Source organism: Parasteatoda tepidariorum, chromosome 7 (assembly GCF_982258835.1).
Source record: "Parasteatoda tepidariorum strain Cologne lab strain chromosome 7, Ptep-v5.0, whole genome shotgun sequence".
NCBI classification, from domain to species: domain Eukaryota; kingdom Metazoa; phylum Arthropoda; class Arachnida; order Araneae; family Theridiidae; genus Parasteatoda; species Parasteatoda tepidariorum.
This window is the reverse complement of record NC_141761.1, coordinates 36,307,914-36,329,669: the sequence shown is the minus strand read 5'-3', so window position 1 is coordinate 36,329,669 and position 21,756 is coordinate 36,307,914. Positions and strand designations below refer to the sequence as shown.

At 27.0% G+C, this 21,756-nt stretch overlaps 1 protein-coding gene across 1 annotated transcript in view; it reads right to left on the bottom strand.

Annotated features, from left to right (window-relative positions):
• The window catches only part of LOC107440016 (basigin), a 52,608-nt gene that overhangs the window by 2,496 nt on the left and 28,356 nt on the right, over window positions 1–21,756 (bottom strand). Inside the window, exons 6-11 of the mRNA XM_016052787.4 lie at window positions 21,503–21,688; window positions 12,105–12,219; window positions 8,364–8,509; window positions 8,150–8,266; window positions 4,882–5,058; window positions 2,240–2,375 (exon numbers count right to left, since the gene is read on the bottom strand). Coding sequence (XP_015908273.3) covers window positions 2,240–2,375; window positions 4,882–5,058; window positions 8,150–8,266; window positions 8,364–8,509; window positions 12,105–12,219; window positions 21,503–21,688 — 877 coding nt within the window. The remainder of the gene's footprint in view (window positions 1–2,239; window positions 2,376–4,881; window positions 5,059–8,149; window positions 8,267–8,363; window positions 8,510–12,104; window positions 12,220–21,502; window positions 21,689–21,756) is intronic.

Below are 21,756 nucleotides of genomic sequence, written 5' to 3'. Positions count from 1 at the left end.
TCTGGAGCACAATCATCTCTGAATAATATAACAGGGTGCATAGTCAAATTTTTCAACAAAAATAAGCACTTTTCAAGCATTCAAAAAATATTTTAAAGCACTTTGAAAAATATCATAATTAGACAGGGTAGGCAAGTTTTTAACAATTGATGGTTTTATTTACAGTGATAAAGACGATGGCGCGTCACAAACGATGAAATTAAAAAGAGAAATGGAATTTTCTATCACTGATAGAGAAAAAAATTGACAATGTTTAGTTGGTCCCCGTAATCAGCAAAAATTCGAGAGATTTTTCGATTCTATTACAGAGTGCGGAAAATGAAGTCTGAAATTGAGAATCTCTTGCAAAATGCAGCAGGGTTGTATATGAGAGTCAAAAATCCTTACCACTGAATTGCGGACCCGCAAGTATTTCATCAAATATGTAAAACAAATGGTGTTTTCATACACTACAGACTGGCGGTATGCCGAAATAGATTGGGGTTGAATTAATTGTAAAAATGTTGAACAGGACTATGTCTTTTTGCATAATTTGTGGCGAAAATCAACATGATAAAGAAAAATATCACATTTCGGAAAAAGGAAAATTAAGCACTTTTTAAAAACACCCATGGAAAAAAGCACCTTTAAGGGCTTTTAAAAAACAAAAATCGAAAATAAGCACCTTTAAGCACTTTTTAAAAATGCTACGCACCCTGTATAATAATCTGAATGTCATCCAGTTACATTTGCCAATTACAGGCCCAATAACTACAAACAATTTTATCCCATTTACCTATAAGTTGAATAGGATGTGTATCATTGTTGCAATTTGTTATGCATGTAGGTTAATTATTTTTTAAACTATTATTTTTTGCAAATTGAAAAAACAGACTTATTATTCAATTAAAAACAATAAACATCTAAGTGTATTAAAAACTACATTACTTATGCAACGTATACTATTCAATTTTAAACCAAATCAAATTAATGTTTTTACTATGACTAGTTATGTTGATATAAAGTTGAAAAATCTTATTCAATGTAAAATCGTCTAGTAATAGAATCTAAACTTATAAGAGTCCCAAATAGTTCCTTTAAGTCTGACATATCATTCATAGATATTTGACTAACTTGCCCTCAGTGCTATAAGCCCTAACTATGCCTTTGTTTGTATTAGCAAGGTTTGGTACTTAACATTTGAATGCAAATGGCAACTCTTTATCAAGTATTCGTGCTAATCTAAGTATAAGCATTTCCTTACACTCAAGAACAGTTTCTGAATATGAGCCTGAGATGCTATTCTAAAAAAAGCAAAAAAAAAAAAAAATAAAAAAAATAGCTACAGAATGTTCTGGAAAAAAAAGCCTTTTTCTCTAAATACACACTTTTTAAGATCTAAGCAAAATGATTTAAAATGCTCAAAATAAAATAAAATTTTTTCTCAAAAAATTAAAACTGATTTACCTTATAAGTAAATAATATTTACCTCATAAGTAAATAATATTTACCACAAATAAGTAAATAAAATAAATATATAAAAAAACTTCATTGATCAATCTTAGGTGAAATGAATTTGTTAATTCATTCACCTTGCTAAATAATGGTACTTCGCTTAACAGGATAGAATAAAATTAATCTGTTCTAAATTTATAACTGCTAACTTGAATGTTAGTCGAGGATTAATTTACTTAGTGGTGGTAACATATGTTCTAATGTATATAAATTGGCTATTGAAGTTTTAAAAAAATTTTAATACCCATCATGGAAAATCAATAATTCAAACACATGCATTTAAAATAAATTAGTTACGCAATTATGCTTTTAAAATTGTGAGGCTTTAGATCAGTTATATAAATATAATGAAAAAAGAAAACACTAAAAAAATCACAAACATGAGATTCACAATATTTTAAGTAACTATTACTCATTAATGTAGTCATCAAAATTATGTGTTTCATTGAAAGTAGTTTTATGTCAATTTAATCTTATTTTTTTGAGATTTGATTTTAATTACATTATAAGAAATATAGTGAAAGAACCCTGAATTTTAATATAGAACCTCACATTAATGCATAATTCAGATTAATGCAGGCAGAATTTGATTATAGTACAGTTTGACTATGGTTCATAGAATTTCAGTATTGTGTAGAATAATAAAATATTTCAGATCATTTACAAAAAATTTCACTTTTCAAGTAACAAACATAATATTGAAAACAGACGCTTATAATTTGAAGAGGAAAAGAAATTATATTACTTCTCAGTGTTATGGTCAGTTTCAGATTCATCAAAATCTGGTTTCTGCCTTCGTTTCTCGTAGATGAAGATGATAGTGCACAAAATGGCAACTTCAGCACAAATTCCCAAGAAAGGCCACAATGCTGCATACTTATCTAAATAATTAATAAAGTTCAATTTTGTTAAGTGACTCTGTTTTAATAAAAGATGCATCAAAAAATTCGAAGATATGATAATTAGTAAACAATGTAAAGCAAAAAAACAAGAACAAATATTGCTCCAAAAAATTTCCTCACTTCAAAACTAATTACATTTTTAAGTGAAATAAAAATTATATATGCGTTGAAATAAAAAAAAAAATAAAAAAGACAAACTTTATATGCATAATTACAAATTTATATTAAGGGGCTTGTTCCAGACAAAATAACAACCAGAGGGAAATTGCCAAATATGCGCTTAATTCTAAATTAAACAGACAGATCTAAAACAAATCTTTTAATATAAGGTTGCCCTCTATGAGAATATGATAAAATAAAGTAAAGTTATTCGATAATTTCGCTGAAATTTTTCAAATATAATTTTACCAATATATCCAGAATGGTAATTTAGTATATTATTTGTTTGCTTTGAGATTCCTGAAAAATACTTGTTTTAGCATTTTTAAAATAGCATTGTAAAAAGAATTTTTCATCATCCAAATCAGTTTTCATTTGTTCAAAGAAAAATAAAACTGAATTATGTCACTAAAAATAAAATAATTACACAGTGAATTAACTAACCAAAATTATTAATCTTATAATTTTGTCCGAATTTAAAAAAAAATCTATGAATTATTTCTTTTTAAGTTATTTTTTCTTAAGCAATGAAAAAAATTGTTAAAATTGTTTCTAAAAGTCTAAGAAGAAAAAATAAATGAATAAAAAATTTAACCTAAAATCCAAAAAAGAAAAGTCCTAATAATAATGAATATCTATTTAAATTTCAAATCTTCTCAATTGAGAAGATGGAATAAAAGATTAATTTCCAAACATGGACACAGTTATTAGATTTAATAACAGGTATCTGTTTGTTTAAAAGATTAAAATTAGAAAATATCAAAATAAAGAAATAAATATTAAACTAAGGATTGTTAAATAAGAGATTTTTATATAGAATCTACAATTCACTTGCATTGTAGTACTCTAATTGTAGAAATAAATTTGAATGAAAGATATAGCTTTACACAAAATGAAATTGAAGTATTTATTAATTTTATAAAATTTTGGGAATAATACTCGAGGTATTTTTTGGGTTTTCCTTCTGTGGTTAAAACTCAACCTCTGAAACCCTTAGAAGAAATTTTATTCCAACTCTTTTTTTTTTCCTTCCAAAATTTTATTTGAAACGTTCAATTTTTATCTCATTTTTTAAAAAAAAAAAAAGCCCTCTTTTCATAACAATATGCCTTCATACATAAGCATTATTTATAGCTCTCCCCATTGTCAGCTAAAATAAGCAAATCGCAAACTGTCACCCCATTAGGTGCTTATGTAATATTTGAAGGACACATAATTAACAAAAATAAACAATTTTTAAGAAGCAAAAAAAAAAAAATTACATAAAACAGAAGAAAATTTTAAAAGTTTAAAATTTTCATCTGTTAAGATAAGTTCTAAAAAAGGTAATGCATTATTAATTAATTGGGAAGTAGTTTTTTTTGACAATTATAAAATATTGAAGCATCATTAGAAAAAAAAATAGATTTGTAACTTTAATTATAAACATGGATATTAGTTTTGCTAATGTAAGTTAAGTGAAACATTTTGAATCATTTTTAAAACTTAAAAAGTACCTATAAGTGGTTATCACAAGATATGTTTTTACCTTTTTTAAAACCCCATTCAAAAATTTGAATTATTTTAATTTTGTAAAAATGTAAACAATTTTGTACAGTTTATATGTATTAAATTAGAATTATATAATAATTTTTAATCTAACAAAGTCTTATCAAAAAAGGATTAGATATTATTTTACTGTTCCATCAATCTTAACTCTCCCGAAGTTGTTAACTTTGCACCATTGCTTTTGTAAGTACAAAACAGAAATAACCAGAATGAGAACTCTGTTATCTGTCACACATCCATTTTTCTTTGCTAAAATCACCAGAAGATAGGGAGCATGTGACTTATGGGAATGTTTGGGATGAAGAGAGAAATATAACAGTGTGCTTACTCTATCTATATTACAACTCTATGATAACAATCATATACAACAACTCTTTGTACTCAAATGAATAATTTGTACTTAATTCTAATTTAACTCTCTGTATACCAAATCAGATAAAGATTTTTATCAAGTAGAAATTAAATCAATAATAATCTTCTAATCTTTTTGCCTAAGTTGGACTATATTATTACTAGGATTATATATATTTTTTTTGAATGTTATATTACCTACTTACATATTGTTAAATTGAAAAAGAATAAAAGAAATGTGTCAGGCATTCTATCATATTCATAATGAATTAAATCCGCCATTGCTAAGCGCGACTTTATTAAATAACATGGTTGAATACAGGTTTTTTTTCTTCTTTTTTTTAAATCTAAGCCATTAAAAGTTCAAAAAAAGCAGAGACAAATGCATACGTAAAATGCTACAATAAAAATAAAAGGACATAAATACCTTTTACTCTGATTAAAATAGTAGAGTTAACAGAATTGACTTCATTTGATGCAGTACAAGTATATTCTGCTCGATCATCGAATCGTGCATCAGAAATAACTACTTCAGTTCCTTCTATTCCTCTAACATCAGATTTCACAGTTACTCTTGGGTCTGACATGTTGAGAGGATCAGAGCCTGGAAAGAAAATATCAATGAGCTTGAAGTTGAAAAAAAAATACAACATTTTCAATGATATACATACCAAGCTGTGTCAGAAGAGAATTTTCAAGTTTTAAGACTACTAAGTAATCTCTAAATTTATTTAAAAAAAAAAAAAAAAAAAAAATTCTGTGACTTTTTATACAATTGTTGTTAAATTCATTCAGTAATGTTCTCTTTCATCTGATGCTGGATATAAAAATTATTATACTTGATAATAAAGAAAAATAAATAAAGTGAAATAAATATAATTTATCCCTTTTCTTTCGACTGATTCAGTTTCCTATAATTTTCTAATTGGAAATGTGACGGAATGCCGAATAGAAATCAAATATTTTGTTATTCATGCTTCAGGAATATATAAGTTTCAATAATAGATTTTAGAAAATAAATTTAAAGAAGAATTAGTTATAGAATTTTATTAAAACTTCATTTACTTATGGAATTAAAAAAACAGGGTAATAAATCATCATGCAAATACACATTACCATTTGACTTTATGTTTCACTTTCCTATATTTTAAAAAAAATAATTACCTTTAGTAATCCGGTACCTTTATTATATATTCCTGATAAACCTTTAGTAATTTGTTTTTTAAAATAATCTTTACTTTTTTTTTCCTGCTGCATCGAAAGGATTTGAAGGTGCCTTCAACATTTAGATTGACATTGTTTCCATCGTGGCAAATTTCTTTAGGTTTTCTTTTGTAATCACAATCAAAAATACTTTCACAAATTAATCATTCAACTTTGTAACGTAACACAGTCTGTTCATCTTAAAAATCTATCTATTTTAAAACTAAGATAAGTTCCTAGAATAACTAAACTGATATCTATTTAAACACCATTCGTATGCACTACGATATGATGAAACTGTATTTAGTATTAACCAATTCCCTTTCTTTTGGTAGAAGAAGTAGCAAGGGAGGTTCATCGAAAGTGAGTTTTTTGGCATCTGATCTCTATAGGAAAGGAGATCTTTCTGAAAGGATTTCCAGTAATTTTTACTTTCTAGAAAATCTGTATAATGAGGGAAAAGGCACAAGCATACCGAAAAATCAGAACATTTAGATTATATTTTCAGAACAAGGGTAAAAAATCAGAACAAATACAATATAATCAGAACAGTTGGTAGTTATGAGATAACATATAAAATTTAAGGCAATTAAATATAGAACAACAAAATAGAGCAGGGTTCAATCAGGTGCATATCAGACATATGACAAAATTCTGAAAAAGCATGATGAAACAAATTTGTCATATTTTAAAATACTGATCAGTTTGTACTAAAATTGTACAAGATTACAAGACTTTATATGCAAGTATTTTATGGGTAATTATTTTATGGAAAAGGCTAGTGCATTTATGGATAATAATCAAGCAGCCAGTTTAATCTAGTTTTAGAATCTTAAAAAAAAAAAAAAATTATACACATGCATTAAAAAAATTTCGCAAAAAGCAATCCATTAAGAATGCTTTAAAAAAACCTATAAAACAAAAACACAAGAGGCTTTTTTTTAACAAGGCAATGGGTATTATGAAAACATTTTATTTTATTATTGAATGCAGGCTTAAGTGTTTTTGAATGTCATTTGTAGTAAATATAGAAATATGAAATAGTATTCTATAGTTCTAATTATTAAAGACAAAATTCATATGAAAACTGATCAAAATAGAGCCATAAAAAAGATAACATACATGGAATTTCCCTAAAAACTTTTTCTAAGATAATTAAGAAAATCTATAACACTACAAAGGGTCAGAAGATTTGAAATAGATAAAGGAATTCCAAAATCTCAAGAATACAGTGAATGGAGAAAAAAAAATTTTGTTAAATAATTTTAAAAAAGCTATCAAATAACATCAAGTTTAACCATATAAATCAATGAAACTATTTTATAAAATAAAATCAGCCAACAATTCAGAATCAGATGTTGCTTTTATAAAAGGCTAATTTAAAAATGTAAAGGAGAACCAATATTTGCAGCAATATTTTATTTATAACTAATCAATTTAAAATGTCTTTATACTTAATTGACAAAAAGACATTTATTCAAGGGTCATAGCACTAAAAATCAATTTCATAGTTTATTGATGAAAAGAGATTAAAAAACTGTATTATCTCTATACACCAGATATTTTGATTATTCGAAATAGGTCCTTTCAAGAGTAGCTTAAATGATCTAGGTCCGACCGCACTCGAGTGTCTAAGAGCAATAAAATAAGCCACATCTTCAATAATTCAAAAAAAAATATTTAATACCAATGTTATTAAAAACAATGTTTTAAGCATTGAGCCTCTAAACAATATTGTATTGAAATTTCTTAGCAACACATTACTTCCTCATTGAATTAGGCTAGGGAAAATGTAATTTTAAAAAAAATCCACACACACATTTTTCAGTGTTTTCACTACAGCGCGAGAATCTCGCATATTTTTTTCTTTTCTCGCATTAAAAAATTATTACCGCGAGAAATTAGCGCATTCTATAAATCAAATTTGAAAATTCGCAAATTTCTCGCATTTTGGAAAAAGCTTCGAATTACGCCATTTAGAATAAAATCTGTTTCACTTTTCTTCCTGGATCTTTCATTATTTCCAACATCTGCCCCGTTATCTAGCTTCCCTATTTACCAGTATTGTTCAGAACCTTTTCGAACAACAGAACACAATCACGGGATCCCTTTCAGAACACATTTCTCTGCAACAACGTGTTTGTAATATACGTAAAGTTTCTTCATGTAAGATATTCAAATTTTTTATGTGCTAATGTAAGATGGACAAATATCTTGTAAAGGCAAAATCTTCTATGATGATACACCAAAAATATTCAATGCTTTAAAAAATAGAAAACGTTAATAATGTATTATAATTAAAGAAATGATTTTTATTTTCGAGAGTTTGTGTTTTTTTAGTTTTTAGAAATCTCACTTAACTTTTTGAAACCTCACGCTATTTTTGAGAAAGGGTGAGAAATTCTCACCCATTTTTTTTCTATGGTGAAAACACTGCATTTTTATTTATGTACTGCGAACTAACACAAAATTCAGCCTATAAAACTAATCACCTTTAAGCCACTTGATAGTAGGAAGAGGAGTTCCTTGAGTAACATTGCACAGTAAAACTATATTTCTGTTTTGATCTACATTCCGAGAAGCATCCATAGGTTTAAGCATTACTTTAGCTGGGGGGAAAAAAATATTTTTTTCAGAACAAATCAATAACAATATTGGAAAATTGCAATATTATAAGAATATGTAATAAAAAATAACCATTAATACCTTTTACAGCAATGATAACTTCTGAACCTCCAGAGGAGCAAGTATAATTACCACAATCATTTTCTATAGCATTACTGATTATAAGTGTATTCCCTTCAATATGAATACGACTATCAGTCCGGTTTAAAACTGCACCATTTTTAAACCTAGGGAAAGAAACACTGATTAGGTTTTACAGGAAAAATACTGAAATCTACTCACTGGAAATAGAAAATAACAGACCCATTTTTTAAAAAATTGGAATCATCTGAAAACTCACTTATTTCGGTGAAAAAAGCTATTTATTCAGCTTTGTCTTTAAACCCGTTTCTTTCGATTTTCACCTTGTGAGCAAGATTACTAGACTTTTAACAAACCTATTAAATTAAAACTTGGGTAATTGGTGAATATATAATATGTTGCTTACATTCATATCAAACGTTGTCATTTGAAAATTGATAAATATTTTATATTCTTTGTGATCAAAATAAACTTTTTATGTAAAAATTTTTTTTTAAGAAAACGAAGTTATTTTAAAATATACTATTTTTCAATTTTTTTGATTTGATTGCCTATTAAAGCTTATTAACATGATTTCTATGACATATCATGTGAACAAGACATTTGTTTTTTCATAAAATTTTAGCTCAAAAGAAAATTAAATTTGAAATGCTCTTTAGAATATTTTTCAAATGTGTTTGCAATTAAATAATATCTGTGCTCTTTTAAACTACTATAAAAAAAATTTCGAATCCTAAGTTGAATTTTAGATAAGTTATAGAAAGAAAGAAAAAAGGATATAAACATAGATGCTTTCTTGATGAATTGAAAACCACTTATCAAACCATGCATTAGAAATAAACTGAAGTGTTTAGATGGAAAGCTCCTTCAACAGAAAAAAAGTTTGATGAAATGTTTCTTTCAGCCCAAGAAAAGGAATAAATTCTACAATAAACTATTTACAAGGATATGTAAATGGTTTATTCAAACTTAAAAAATTTTTTTCTATACAAAAACAATATATGAAAATGTTTGATATAAATACATAATTCCAGATGTAGCTACAGAAAAAATTCATAATTTTCCTATTAACACAGATATTCAAGTTAGTCATATGATACCAAATATGAGCTTTCAGTCCTCAGTCGGTTTCAATTATTAGGTTTACACCCCCTAACACCTACCTATCACTTGATAGGAAAGGTGGTTAATACCTCCTTGAAAGTAAACCTCCCATGATTCACAGAAGAAAAAATGCATACCTGTAAAGTATGAGGACTTATGGAGTTGATTATTCACAATTTATCATCTATCGAGTGTCTGAATAAATGTTTCATTAACGTGAACTCTAAGATTATATTTCTTTTTTTCTTTACCCCAACTGTGTTAAATATAGTACTTCTGTGTTAAATACAGTCTTCGAATTGATAAAAAAATGAAAGAAATTTTCAGTGGGGAAGAAGCATTGAGAGCTTTATTTCAACTTGAGGGGTCTCATAACCTGTGTAGTCCAGATGAAAAGATCAAAATATGCAGATTTTGGAATTATTTCACAAAAGCAGTATCACTTTCTCTCCTTTCTTTGGAAACATAAGGCAAGATGACAGGAGAGAGATTGATTATTTAGCAGTGAAATAGCTTAATATTTTTAGTTATGGATAAGGCAAAAAATTTTCATGCTTTAAAATTTGTGAAAAGTTGCATAATTTTTTTTTCTTTCTTCTTGCAATTGAAAACAGAAATAGTTTTATTTTTAAAATTTTGAAAAAGTAGTGTCTAGTTTGAGGAGATAGAAAATAAAGTTTTAGGACAAAAGTAACTGTTTCCATCCGATTACACGAGTGTAAGCTTTGCGGATAATATACATAATTGCTCATTCCTAGAAGATTCACTGTATTTATATATAAGTTTTTAAACTTTCTGTAGTTTTAATTTAATTTATATTATGGTTTTAATTACCAAACTGATTAACAGGGGTAGCAGCAAAGTTTTTTATAATTTTAGGGTAATTTTAGGAACTTTTTCAAAAAATTTTAGGTAAATTTTAGGGGTAATATATGATTTTGCTAGGATAAAAACAGATCACACGGTAGTTTATTACATGACAGAAGATTTTTACAATTCATCCACACATATCATAAATAATTGCAAGCCATAAAATAAAGCTCTGAAATTTATTAAGTCAAGAATGAAATCTCTAAAGTGTAAAAATGAAATTTCAACTTTACATATTACCTAACAGAAATTAAGTGCATAATTCAGGAACAGGCAAAAGTGAGAAAAATCAAGAGAAAAAATAAATTAACACCAACTTGGACTTTTATTTAATTTTTACCTTCTTAATCAAAACTTTATTATTACCCTTTACCTTACTTTATTAAGAAAAACTATTGTGTGATATTATTAGATTTCAAATCAGCAATTTATATTAGAAGTTAGAGAAAAACAAATTAATCATGATCATTTTTCTAATATATTCTTGATATGATTTGTGAGATTCTTTTACTGCCCTCAATAGTGTTGTGGTGATCTTCAACACTCCTCCATAATTTCGAATGGTATCTTTGATTAGTTTAAGAGACATAATAGTATTCTCATGGTGACTCACATTAAGCATTGCTTTATTTATCAAAAAACCTCTCTCAGGATCAGAATTCCCATGTGGCAAAATTAAAACAGTTTTAATTCATGTAGTTAAATTCTTATATTTCAGATTATTGCTTTTTTATTTATATTTAGCATATAACTAATTTTTTAGGAACACCAACAAAATTTTATCAGTTTCTTAGGAATTTTAGGGTTTGCACATAGTTTTAGGAATTTTATAAATTTTAGGGGGAATGCGACCCCTATGATTAATACATAATTACTAAACTGGTGAAAAAGAAACAAAGTTGGAAAATATAGTTTTTTTCAAATATAGTTTTTTTTTGTAAAGGAGTATAAAAACCTTATTTTACAATTGTATAAAGAACTAATACAAATTTTATTAATACACAACTAAATTAACAAAAGATATTCACAACAACAAATCATATTGAATTCCTAATTACAAATACCATACATTAATTTTTATAATCAAGCACCGTTAGGTAAGAATACTCAAACCAACTATTTAATATGATACACAGATTTAAAAATTTTGTATAAAAATAAAATATGAAAATAGTTTTTTTTTTTTTTTAAATAGATAAGAACTTAATTTGCTGGCATTATTTTTAGATTTGTGTAAATTTAAAGTGTACTACTTATCACTGAACAAAGATATTGGTAATATTTAGCTTCATCCATTTCACCCAGTTTGTTCCATTTTGTGTAGTTAGATGAAATCCTGACCCTGATTATTACTTAATGTCTCCAATTCAAGCTTTTATTAAATTTAGAACATGAAATTTTAATAGGAAAATTACTAACTTAAATGGAGATACCTAGATGTGTAACCTTATTGAAGTGTTTCTGTTTTTATCCCAAGTTCAACTTTTTAAAGAAATAAAGGGGAAAATTCTCTCACGGCATGAAATAGTTAACTACAAACTTTGTATTGAAATTAACTATTAAATTTATAAGCCATTGTTGAATAAAATGTAATAAAATTTCTTTAAATAATATACAACTGAGCACTTATGAAGATTTTATATAATATTTTTCAAATTTTAACGAATACATTCAAAACAAGTCTCATTTGGTAAACTCAAAATTAGACAATATACTTTTAAAAAAATTGACAGATAAAAACTGAAGTGTATTAAAAGAATTATTTACCATTCAACTTTTGCAGAAAGATCATCTGTATTATTACACTGCAATGTTAGATCTTTTCCAACAGTTATTAAAATACCTTCTCCAGGCTCTTCTTCATTTGTACTTAATTTATTTGCTAAAATGTAAACAGAATTTTTTTTTATTGATAAGTCAACATTAAATATAGACATTAAATATAACATTGATAAGCATTTAAACAGCAAAGTGAAACAAAAATTTTCGACTAATAGTCTTAACAATTAGCTGACCGAAATGAAAAGAATGTGCAAACGACTTACTGCACATCGTGGCATAAAATCTTGCACCTCGGCATCCTTACCGTACATCCCGGCTAATGGATTCCATTTTATAATGGATTCTATTTTATCCTCATCTACTGAGAGTCCCATAAAAAATTGTTTCATCGCTATTATTCCCTTACAGTTTTTAAAAGACTTAACAATAAATTTTTTTTATGTGTCTAGTATTATTCGACACATGACGTCTATAGAAGTAGGGCTGATATTTCTTGTTTTAGTAAGTGTTTTTTCTCTTATCAAACAATCATTTCAATTTTTTAATTCATTTTAGAAATTTTTATACTTGGTTTTTTGACAGTCTATTTACACCAAACACACCATAAATTTGCTATATCTTAATTAAGAATAGGGGGTTGACTTATACACTCGAATATAATGTATCTAATCTAAATTTGAAATTAAAGAATTTCAAATATAATTACATAAAAGAATTTAGATAAAAAAAAATTAATAAAAAGTAACCAAAACAAAGTTTTTTAAAAACTTATGAATAGTGAGAGATATGCAATTTGTTTTGCAGACATAAATCAAACTATTTATGGATAATTTTTTAGTAAGATGAAAAATAAAAACTGAAAATTCAGATTTCCTATGCTAGCATTATTTTCAATGTCAGAGTTGATTTGTATAAAAGCTGCCAATACATGAGAAAATTAAATGTTTTAAAACTTAAAATCTGACTAATTTAGTAAGATATATTTGCGTGATATATTTTTCTATTTAATTCATTTTGCATGATTTCTTAAGACGTACATCTTTGATCAGCAGAATGCTTTACTAGTGTTTCCATTACACGCCAGAAAAAATTGTAAAAAGTTATATGCTTATTTTGGTCTTTCAAGATGATCGATCTAGAATAGGAATTTCCTTTGTATCTAATATATTTAATATGGTCCAGTATGGTAAACCAGTGTTTTCACTACAGCGCAAGAACCTCGCATATTTTTTTCTTTTCTCGCATTAAAAAATTATTACTGCGAGAAATTCGAGCATTCCATAAATCAAATTCAAAATTCGCGAATTTCTCGCATTTTGGAAAAAGCTTCAAATTGCGCCACTTAGAATAAAATCAGTTTCACTTTTCTTCCTGGATCTTTCATTATTTTCAACATCTGCCCCATTATCTAGCTTCCCTATTAACCAGTATTGTTCAGAACCTTTTCGAACAACAGAACACAACCATGGAACCCCTTTCAGAACACATTTCTTGTTTACCATAGATAAGGTTTCTTCATGTAAGACATTCAAATAAATTTTTTATGCACTTATGTAAGATGGACAAATACCTTGTAAAGGCAAAATCTTCTATGATGATGCGCCAAAAATATTCAATGCTTTAAAAAATAGAAGACGTTAAAAATGTATTATAATTAAAGAAATGATTTTATTTTTTCAAGAGTTTTTGTTTTTTCAGTTTTTAGAAATCTCACTGAAATTTTTGAAATCTTACCCTGTTTTCGAGAAAGGGTGAGAAATTCTCACCCATTTTTTCTATGATGAAAACACTGGTAAAGTTTAGAATTTCAATTTCTGTAAATATACTTTTTGTTTCCTGCAGTTTTGTACCCATGTTCAACAAAAAATATTTCTTCCCAGTAGTTATTAAAGTGTCACATAACTAAAATATTGGAGAATTATGTCAATATACTTTTTTTGCTTGCAAACAGTAAAATTTTAGATCTTTTGATATTTGTCTTATTTCAAAGTCTTAAAACAATAAACTTATGAATCTTTTCTGACTATGCTTTACACACAATTACTTAATGCATAAAAATTCCTTAATGAAATAAAATGAAATGTTTTAATTAAAACTAAATTTTATATAATTGAAATAATTTTTTTTAAAATCCAGTCGATTTAAAAATTATGGATTAAGGCGGAAAATATTTTTTTCATGTCTGATTTCATTGATATTGAAGTTTTTTAACTATTACTTGATGCTCAGAGATTAAATAAAATAAATGTCTAACAGGTGAAAATAAAAGTGCCGTGAAGCTTTTAAATTGTAATTTACCGTTAGTTTTACACTAAATAATTCATACATTCATATTATAATTATACCAATTTTGTTTTATGTTTATTTAAACAAAAAACAAATATCGTAACTTATTTAAAAAGATGTAGTTATAAATATAAATAATGAAAACTAACTTATTCTGCTAAGTACAATTGCTAATAATTGAATTTTTTTTTGTTCCCTGACACAAAATTAATTTATTTTTCCTTTAAAATTTGACAAATTAAGTCTGTCTACAAATTCATGAGGATATTCAATTTGAACTATGATTTTTTTATTTCTTCTTTCAGTGATTAGTTCGTAAAATTAACATAATATTTATAATTTTAGAAAGAAACATAACCTTTTGGTTACAACTGGTACAACATGTGATGGTGCAACATGGAACACCGTAAGCAAAGGGTTAAGTATTTTAGTTACAATATTAAGCATAATTTATACATTTTATCAGAACTGTGGTAGGTATAAATATTAAAAAAAATCATGATTTTCACTAATCCTGGTTTAAAGATCATGATATATTTCTTTGGATACAAGCATCTAATTTGAAATTAGAATAAAGCTTAAGTAAAAGGCTTTTATTCAAATACAGATTTTTATTCTAACTCCAAATTCGTTCACACATTCTCAATCAAAAACATTTATTACAATTATTTAATGTTTATGATATTGTCTTACATTGAAGGCCCTGAACTTGGAAAGAGGAGTGTGACTGTCTTCAGATGTGACAACTATTTATCAACAAATAGGAATATACCAAATAAATTTACTCCTTTATAATTTCAAAGTATTCAATAGATTTCATAACCTATTTTTATTAATAATATTTAGTGATAAAAATTCCCAATTTTTTCAGAATAACCGTAATATAATTTTAAAATTTTAATTATTCAGTAAATTAAGACAAACTGAAAACGTGTTAGGGTCATTAAAACAGTTATTGGCTATTGAAGACTTTTAAAAAATATAGGTTTAATCTATTTTTTTAAATCATATTTTGGATTAAATGTAACTAGTTAACCTGACCCACATACAGTATTAAAGTAAATATGAGTCTTAAGGTAAATTTTACATAAAAATCTATGAATAATAAATGCTCCCAAATGCTTTATTTATTAGCAATAAAAAATTGAAATAATAATGGCTTTAATTTGGATTATAGGTACATCTCAAAATTACTACAAATATTTCCACAAAAATTTATTCTGATATAAATTACAACAAAGCATTAATTTTTATAATGGATGATCTTTTTAAAAGTCAAACCAAAAAACTACATATAGAAGATCTGAAATATTTGTTACTACAACTTTGGGCGGCTCATCACCTTTTGTACGTAATTTAGCAGTTACTTTGCAATTCCTGGCATGATATGCAAGTAATGCTAAGAACTTCGCGTAGCGTTTTATGGTATATATATATTTTGCATAGTTAGGAAGCATTCAAGTATTTTAAAATTATTAACTATTTTCTATCCTTTAAACTCCCGGACATTTAACAAACCGAAAATCTCAGCTAATAATGCAACACGTATTATAGCATGCATTAATTAAAGTTTTAAAGCATTTCTTAAAAATATGTATATAGTATAAGCTATTGAAAGATATATAAATAGCTTTTAACATAAGAAAATGTTCATGAAGTCTTAATTCGACGAACAAACATTGTAACTCACCAAACGTAAATGATATACAAACAAAACTGAGCAGCACGGTAAGTCCGAATTTGTTCAAATAATTATTCATATTTATTAATCCACTTTCGTAGAATACACACACATACAGTTTTCAAACACAATTGATAACCCAGACAAAAAGATTAAAATAAAATCTCAAACTTTAGAAAATGAACATAACCCGACGAAAAGACTAGATATCAGAGAATCGATGAGAGAGTATCCTCGAAACCAGCTCACGCTAAAAAATTGCATTTACCAAATTTCGTAATGAGTCAGCTGATCTTAACCTCACTTCCAGTAGCTATGACGTAAGAGTAAACAGAAATTTACAATGAAGAATTTATTTTGCCTGTTATTATGATTCTTGGTTCTTCGCTTTCTCCATTTCTTTCGTTTTAAATTTTTTTAGACAAATGGGTTTTATAAATTTCCCTAATGCTTTATTTTTTTCTGTTGTAAAAAGATAACTAACCAAATTTCAAATCTAAAAATACGTTTTAAACTTTTCGGCACTTTTTTCGTGCGCTTAAAACTAAGGTGAAATAAGCTTTTTAATTTTTTATTATTTTATTGTTTAAAGGTTTTAAGACTTAAAAAAGAAGGAAATGAAAATGGAAAGTTTAAATTTTTATTGAATCTTATATTGTGTGATAAATAGTTGCGACGTTGCGAGTCTTTCTAGCCCCGAAGAATTTAGAAAATTAAAAAATAATTACTTACAAATATTGTTAATATCTATTACTGAAAATATTAAAGTTTTTAATAAGGAATTCTTATAAATTAAAAATGCAAAATTTTGAATTTTACTATAAATGAATAACAGAAATGAATTACTATAATTATATTTTTGCCATTATGCTAGAGAAAATTAAATTATAATTCAACTAATTCTGAAAATAATTTTATTTTATGATGCGACATTTTTGAAAGAAAATATTATGATCGTTAGCTGAGCCTTTTAGGATCATCCTCAGGAGTCTTTCCCAAACCGTCGCCAATAGCCCATCGTGCAGCTCTAGTGCGACGTAAATTAACTACAACTACACTAATACACCGATTCAGTAATTTCATGATTCACTAGTTAATCTTCAGCTATTTACTCATTCACTTATTTTTTAAATTACTATTCACTCCTTTTTTTATTTAGTTATATTTACGGGAATATTTAAAAACATAATAAAAAAAAGGTACGATCATTTAAAATAGAAATGAGAAACGAACCCGTGTTCGGAAGTTTTCGGCCCCTGGCTCACGATAAATCTTTCTCACATGAAAGCTTTCTTTACTTGTAAGCTAAAGAATTTTGCAAATATCCGCTTGGTTCTGTTTACGTAAGCGTTGTAAAACGTTAATATTAAGTGTAAATATTTAAGAATGATTAAATCTCATACCATGATTCGAAAATAGGCAGTCTTTAATAAAGATATCTTATTCGTCTTTTCTCTTGGTAAATTAACGAATGTAATCTGTCATCTCGGAGGCTCGGGCTGGTTGAGGCTCAAAAAAATTCCATAGATATTGGGCTCAGATTAAAAGTTATTGGGCCAAAGAGGGCTTTAAAAGTGAGCCCGTGTTTATCTCGAAAGCAAAGCTATATTTATCGCTAAAAATATATGATATACGCTACAAAAATCTTTCTCGTGTAATGTATTTACTTTGAAGAAATACATGTAGCAAGTATTTCAATCAACATGGACAACCGATTTGAAAAGTTAATTGGCTGTAGGCATACCAGTATCCAAAGAGCTTCAATACGCAAAATTTCAGCAAATTCGACTCCAAATTTAAATCTTTAAAATTAGCATAGATATTTATTTTATTTTAATTAAATGTATAGCGCACAAAATAAATAATAAATATATGAAAATCTGAATAACTTTTAATCTTAGGATCGTATTTTTTAACGAACTAAGGTACATCCTTAATGGTTTGAGGATTAGACGCAGAATTAATTAATACAGATGATAATTTTAAGTTAACGCAATCTGATAGAAAAATTAAACTTTTTCCGAATAAACAAAACATTAGAGTTAGAGATTTACGTATAGATTATCTTTTATTTTAAATTTTATCAATAGCACACATTTAGTTTAGTCAGTTCAAATCTGATTTAAACGCAGTTTTCCGGAACATACAGAAGAAAAGCTACAAATTTTATTAACTTATTTTTATACAGAATATAATGGTGTTCCGTGAGCCTCGCCCTAAATACGCATCTGTCAAAAATGAAATATATATATTAGAGCTTGAAAATGAATATTTAAGCAAGGAAGAAACAAAAAGGCCATCAAAATCTTTTGAATTATTAGTGAGGGAGGCGGCATGATCACACCAAAATCAGTTTAATTGCCTAATGTAACTTAAAGATGTTTATAATAGTCGCCTTTTCATCCACTTTCTGTTTCTTCCGGAAATCAAACAGTTTTGATATTTTCAGTCTCGCCTCCTCCGGTAGTGATTTTAGATTTTATTTAAATAGCATGTTTTTATGGCTTAAATATTAATTCGAAATTCCTTATGCAGATACTTTTTGACAAATAATCTAAAAATGCTCATTAAGAGAGGTAATGTATAAAACTGCGAGTTGCTCATTTATTTGGTTAGACAAGTTGTTATCTACTGTTACTTAGAGTTATTTTATATTGTCAAGTGTTAAAAAAATATAGCTTTGAAGAAAAAAAATCGTTTTGTTCTAAATTTACCTTTCTGAAATTCATGTTATTCTCCGATGTATTACGTGAAAGAAATTTTAAAAAAGTAAGAGAAAGCTCAAAATAGAAATCAAAACTCGCTTAATAATACTAATTTGAGTTTCAAAACAATTTATAAGTATTCTTTGAGGAATTCTGAGATAGAAATCAATTTAGATGTTCTCTGCCAATTAAAAAAAAAAAAAGATTTATTCATTTTACGAATGTTTGTAATTAAAAAATGTAGAAATATTGAATAAGAATAAATTTTTTTGTGATAAGCATCGAGATCGATATTCAAAAGTCATGAAGGGATATTCACGGATGATTGTCCAAGGCTACCGCCACGCTTTTTCACATCCCATTCTCAGAATAAGTTCCAAGAAATCCAACACTCTGAAAACATTGATCACTCATCGTTATATGACGTACGACCTTCAAAAACATAACAGACCGTGCAGATTTAAAAGTACAATTATTCAGTTTATGTTCATTAAAGTGATATGTCAATTGAACTTTTTCCGGTTTCGATCAATTTAACAGCTTCTTCGAAACCAAAATATCTAAAATTTATTGTCTTTTTTTTATTTTATCCTATTTCGGAATAGTACTTAATTCTAAATCAGGCTTTTTTTTTCTAAATTCATTTTTAATAGAAACATAATATTTTATTTAGTAGACTAAATTCGCCAACTTTCTACGAAGGAAAACTTTAGAGCAGATTTTAATATTTCAAATTCTCCTACAAAGTTAAATCCATTTTTTAAATTAGGCTATTACGCTTCTTAAAGTGAAGGTTGAGATTTATACTAAAATCATAACGTAAAGATAAATCGATAAACCGGATATTCTGTACTGAATCTTTGTTAAAAATGAAATAAAAGAAAGTATACACGCTGAAAAATATTCAATGTATATTCAAGCGAAGAAAGAAATTGGCTATCAAAATTTGTCGAACCACTAGAGAGAAAGGCGGTTGGAGACCATCAAAACCAGTTTGATTGCTTGATGACATTATGAGATGTTTCTACTCCTTCCTGTTTCCTTTTGCAATCAAACTCGTTTTGATGTTTTCACTCCTAATTTAGTGACTCGTAGTTAGATTTCAATGCCATTTCTTTCATTAGTTAGCAACTCCTAATGCATATACTTTTTAGGCGAGAAATCTAATATTACCTTTTTTAGGTGGTCATTACGAAACACGCTGTATTTCAAGTAATTTAGGAAAATCTTCGTCCAGGTCACAAAAATATAGCTAGTAAGCCGATTAAGACATTTTTGTAAAAATATTTAATGAAATTTACGAGACCTAGATACTATTTCTATGTTGGCGAAACTAGCATTGAGAGCAAAAAAATGCCACTTTGTCCACTTCCTTAAAGAAACCTTGACCATGCCAAATAAAACTGAGCTCATTTTGACAATTATTTTAACACATTTCATGCTGGCAACGCTTCCAAAAAATATGATATAATATAATATAATATAATATAATATAATATAATATAATATAATATAATATAATATAATATAATATAATATAATATAATATAATATAATATAATATAATATAATATAATATAACATAATATAATATAATATAATATAATATAATATAATATAAATCTCTCGTAGTGGTAAACAAGATCGTATCAAAGCTGTCGCAAGTTTGTTACAACTTCAATTTAAAGATAATTTATTTACTTATTTTTGTGACTTGCAGTTGTAGTTCTAAATACATGTCTTAATCGAAATGAATTAGATATGCTACCACTTTTTAAACTTTTGAATGTTGGCTGAAATTTCAAAAACGTATTTTTACATGACCCGTCTGTATTGCACAAACCGTTGATTATACATCCTCAAATACACGTTGCTCATACACATCTTTTGTGCTACTCATTTCGCAAACAACAAGAATACTTATACCCAGCTTGTCTCCAGCTGTTTCATTGGAAAGCCAGGCAAGTTTGCCTGTAATAATTAATAATAAAATATAATACTATTAATAAAACATATTACTAATGTGAAACTTTCTTAATCAAACAATTAGCGAGCCTTTAGAAATATTTTGATGATAGGGATGGTGAGAATTTGAAAATCGCAAAACTTACAAGCTTATGAAAAACTTTTTTCTCACTTATTTTATTTTTGAAATATCTTTCTTATCTCTCTGCTTATTTTGCAGACCATGACCCCTATCCTCAAGCCAGCAAATTCATTGGAAACAGGTGGCCAGTAATAAATATAATTCATTCTTGAACAGGTGGTCAGTAATAAATATAAAAAAATTTTATCATTATGAAACTTTCACGATCAGGTAATTAAAATGTCTTTCGTATATTTATGATTATTTTGGATAGCGAGAATAAGCAAATCGTAAGGTTTTTAAATTTTAATATTAAAAAAAATTTTCTATTTTATTTTCTCCAGACTTAGTGAAGGTGCTAAATAATTATATCAGAGAGTATTTCGGTAAAATAAAATTTTAGGCATCCCAAAATTGCAGATATACGATGGTTGCATTTGTAATTCGCTTCATGGATCTATGTTTTGATGTAGCATAAAATTTTTCTACTATATGAAAAGATAGCTTTTTTTCTGTCTCTTCATATACACAAGAGTCCTTCGATGCACGGATGATTGGAGATTAAAAAAAAAAAAAGAAAAAAGTAATCTACTTCGCAAGGTCTGTTGCACAATTTTATTGTTACCTCTCACGGCTAACATGGTAGAAGTGGCGGCTGATCCCTCCATATTTTCAGCTGAACACGTGATTTTGTGGTTGTCTCCGTACTGCACGTCTTTGATGAAGAAAACGGAGTTCGGTAAACCATCATTGTTTTCTCTCACTTCGTATCTGTCATCTTTCATTGCAAAATCGTCTGCGGGATTATTATCTGAAACGAACATTTCAAACGATATATATAATTATATTTTAATAAACGAATAGGCAGGCAACGTTTTC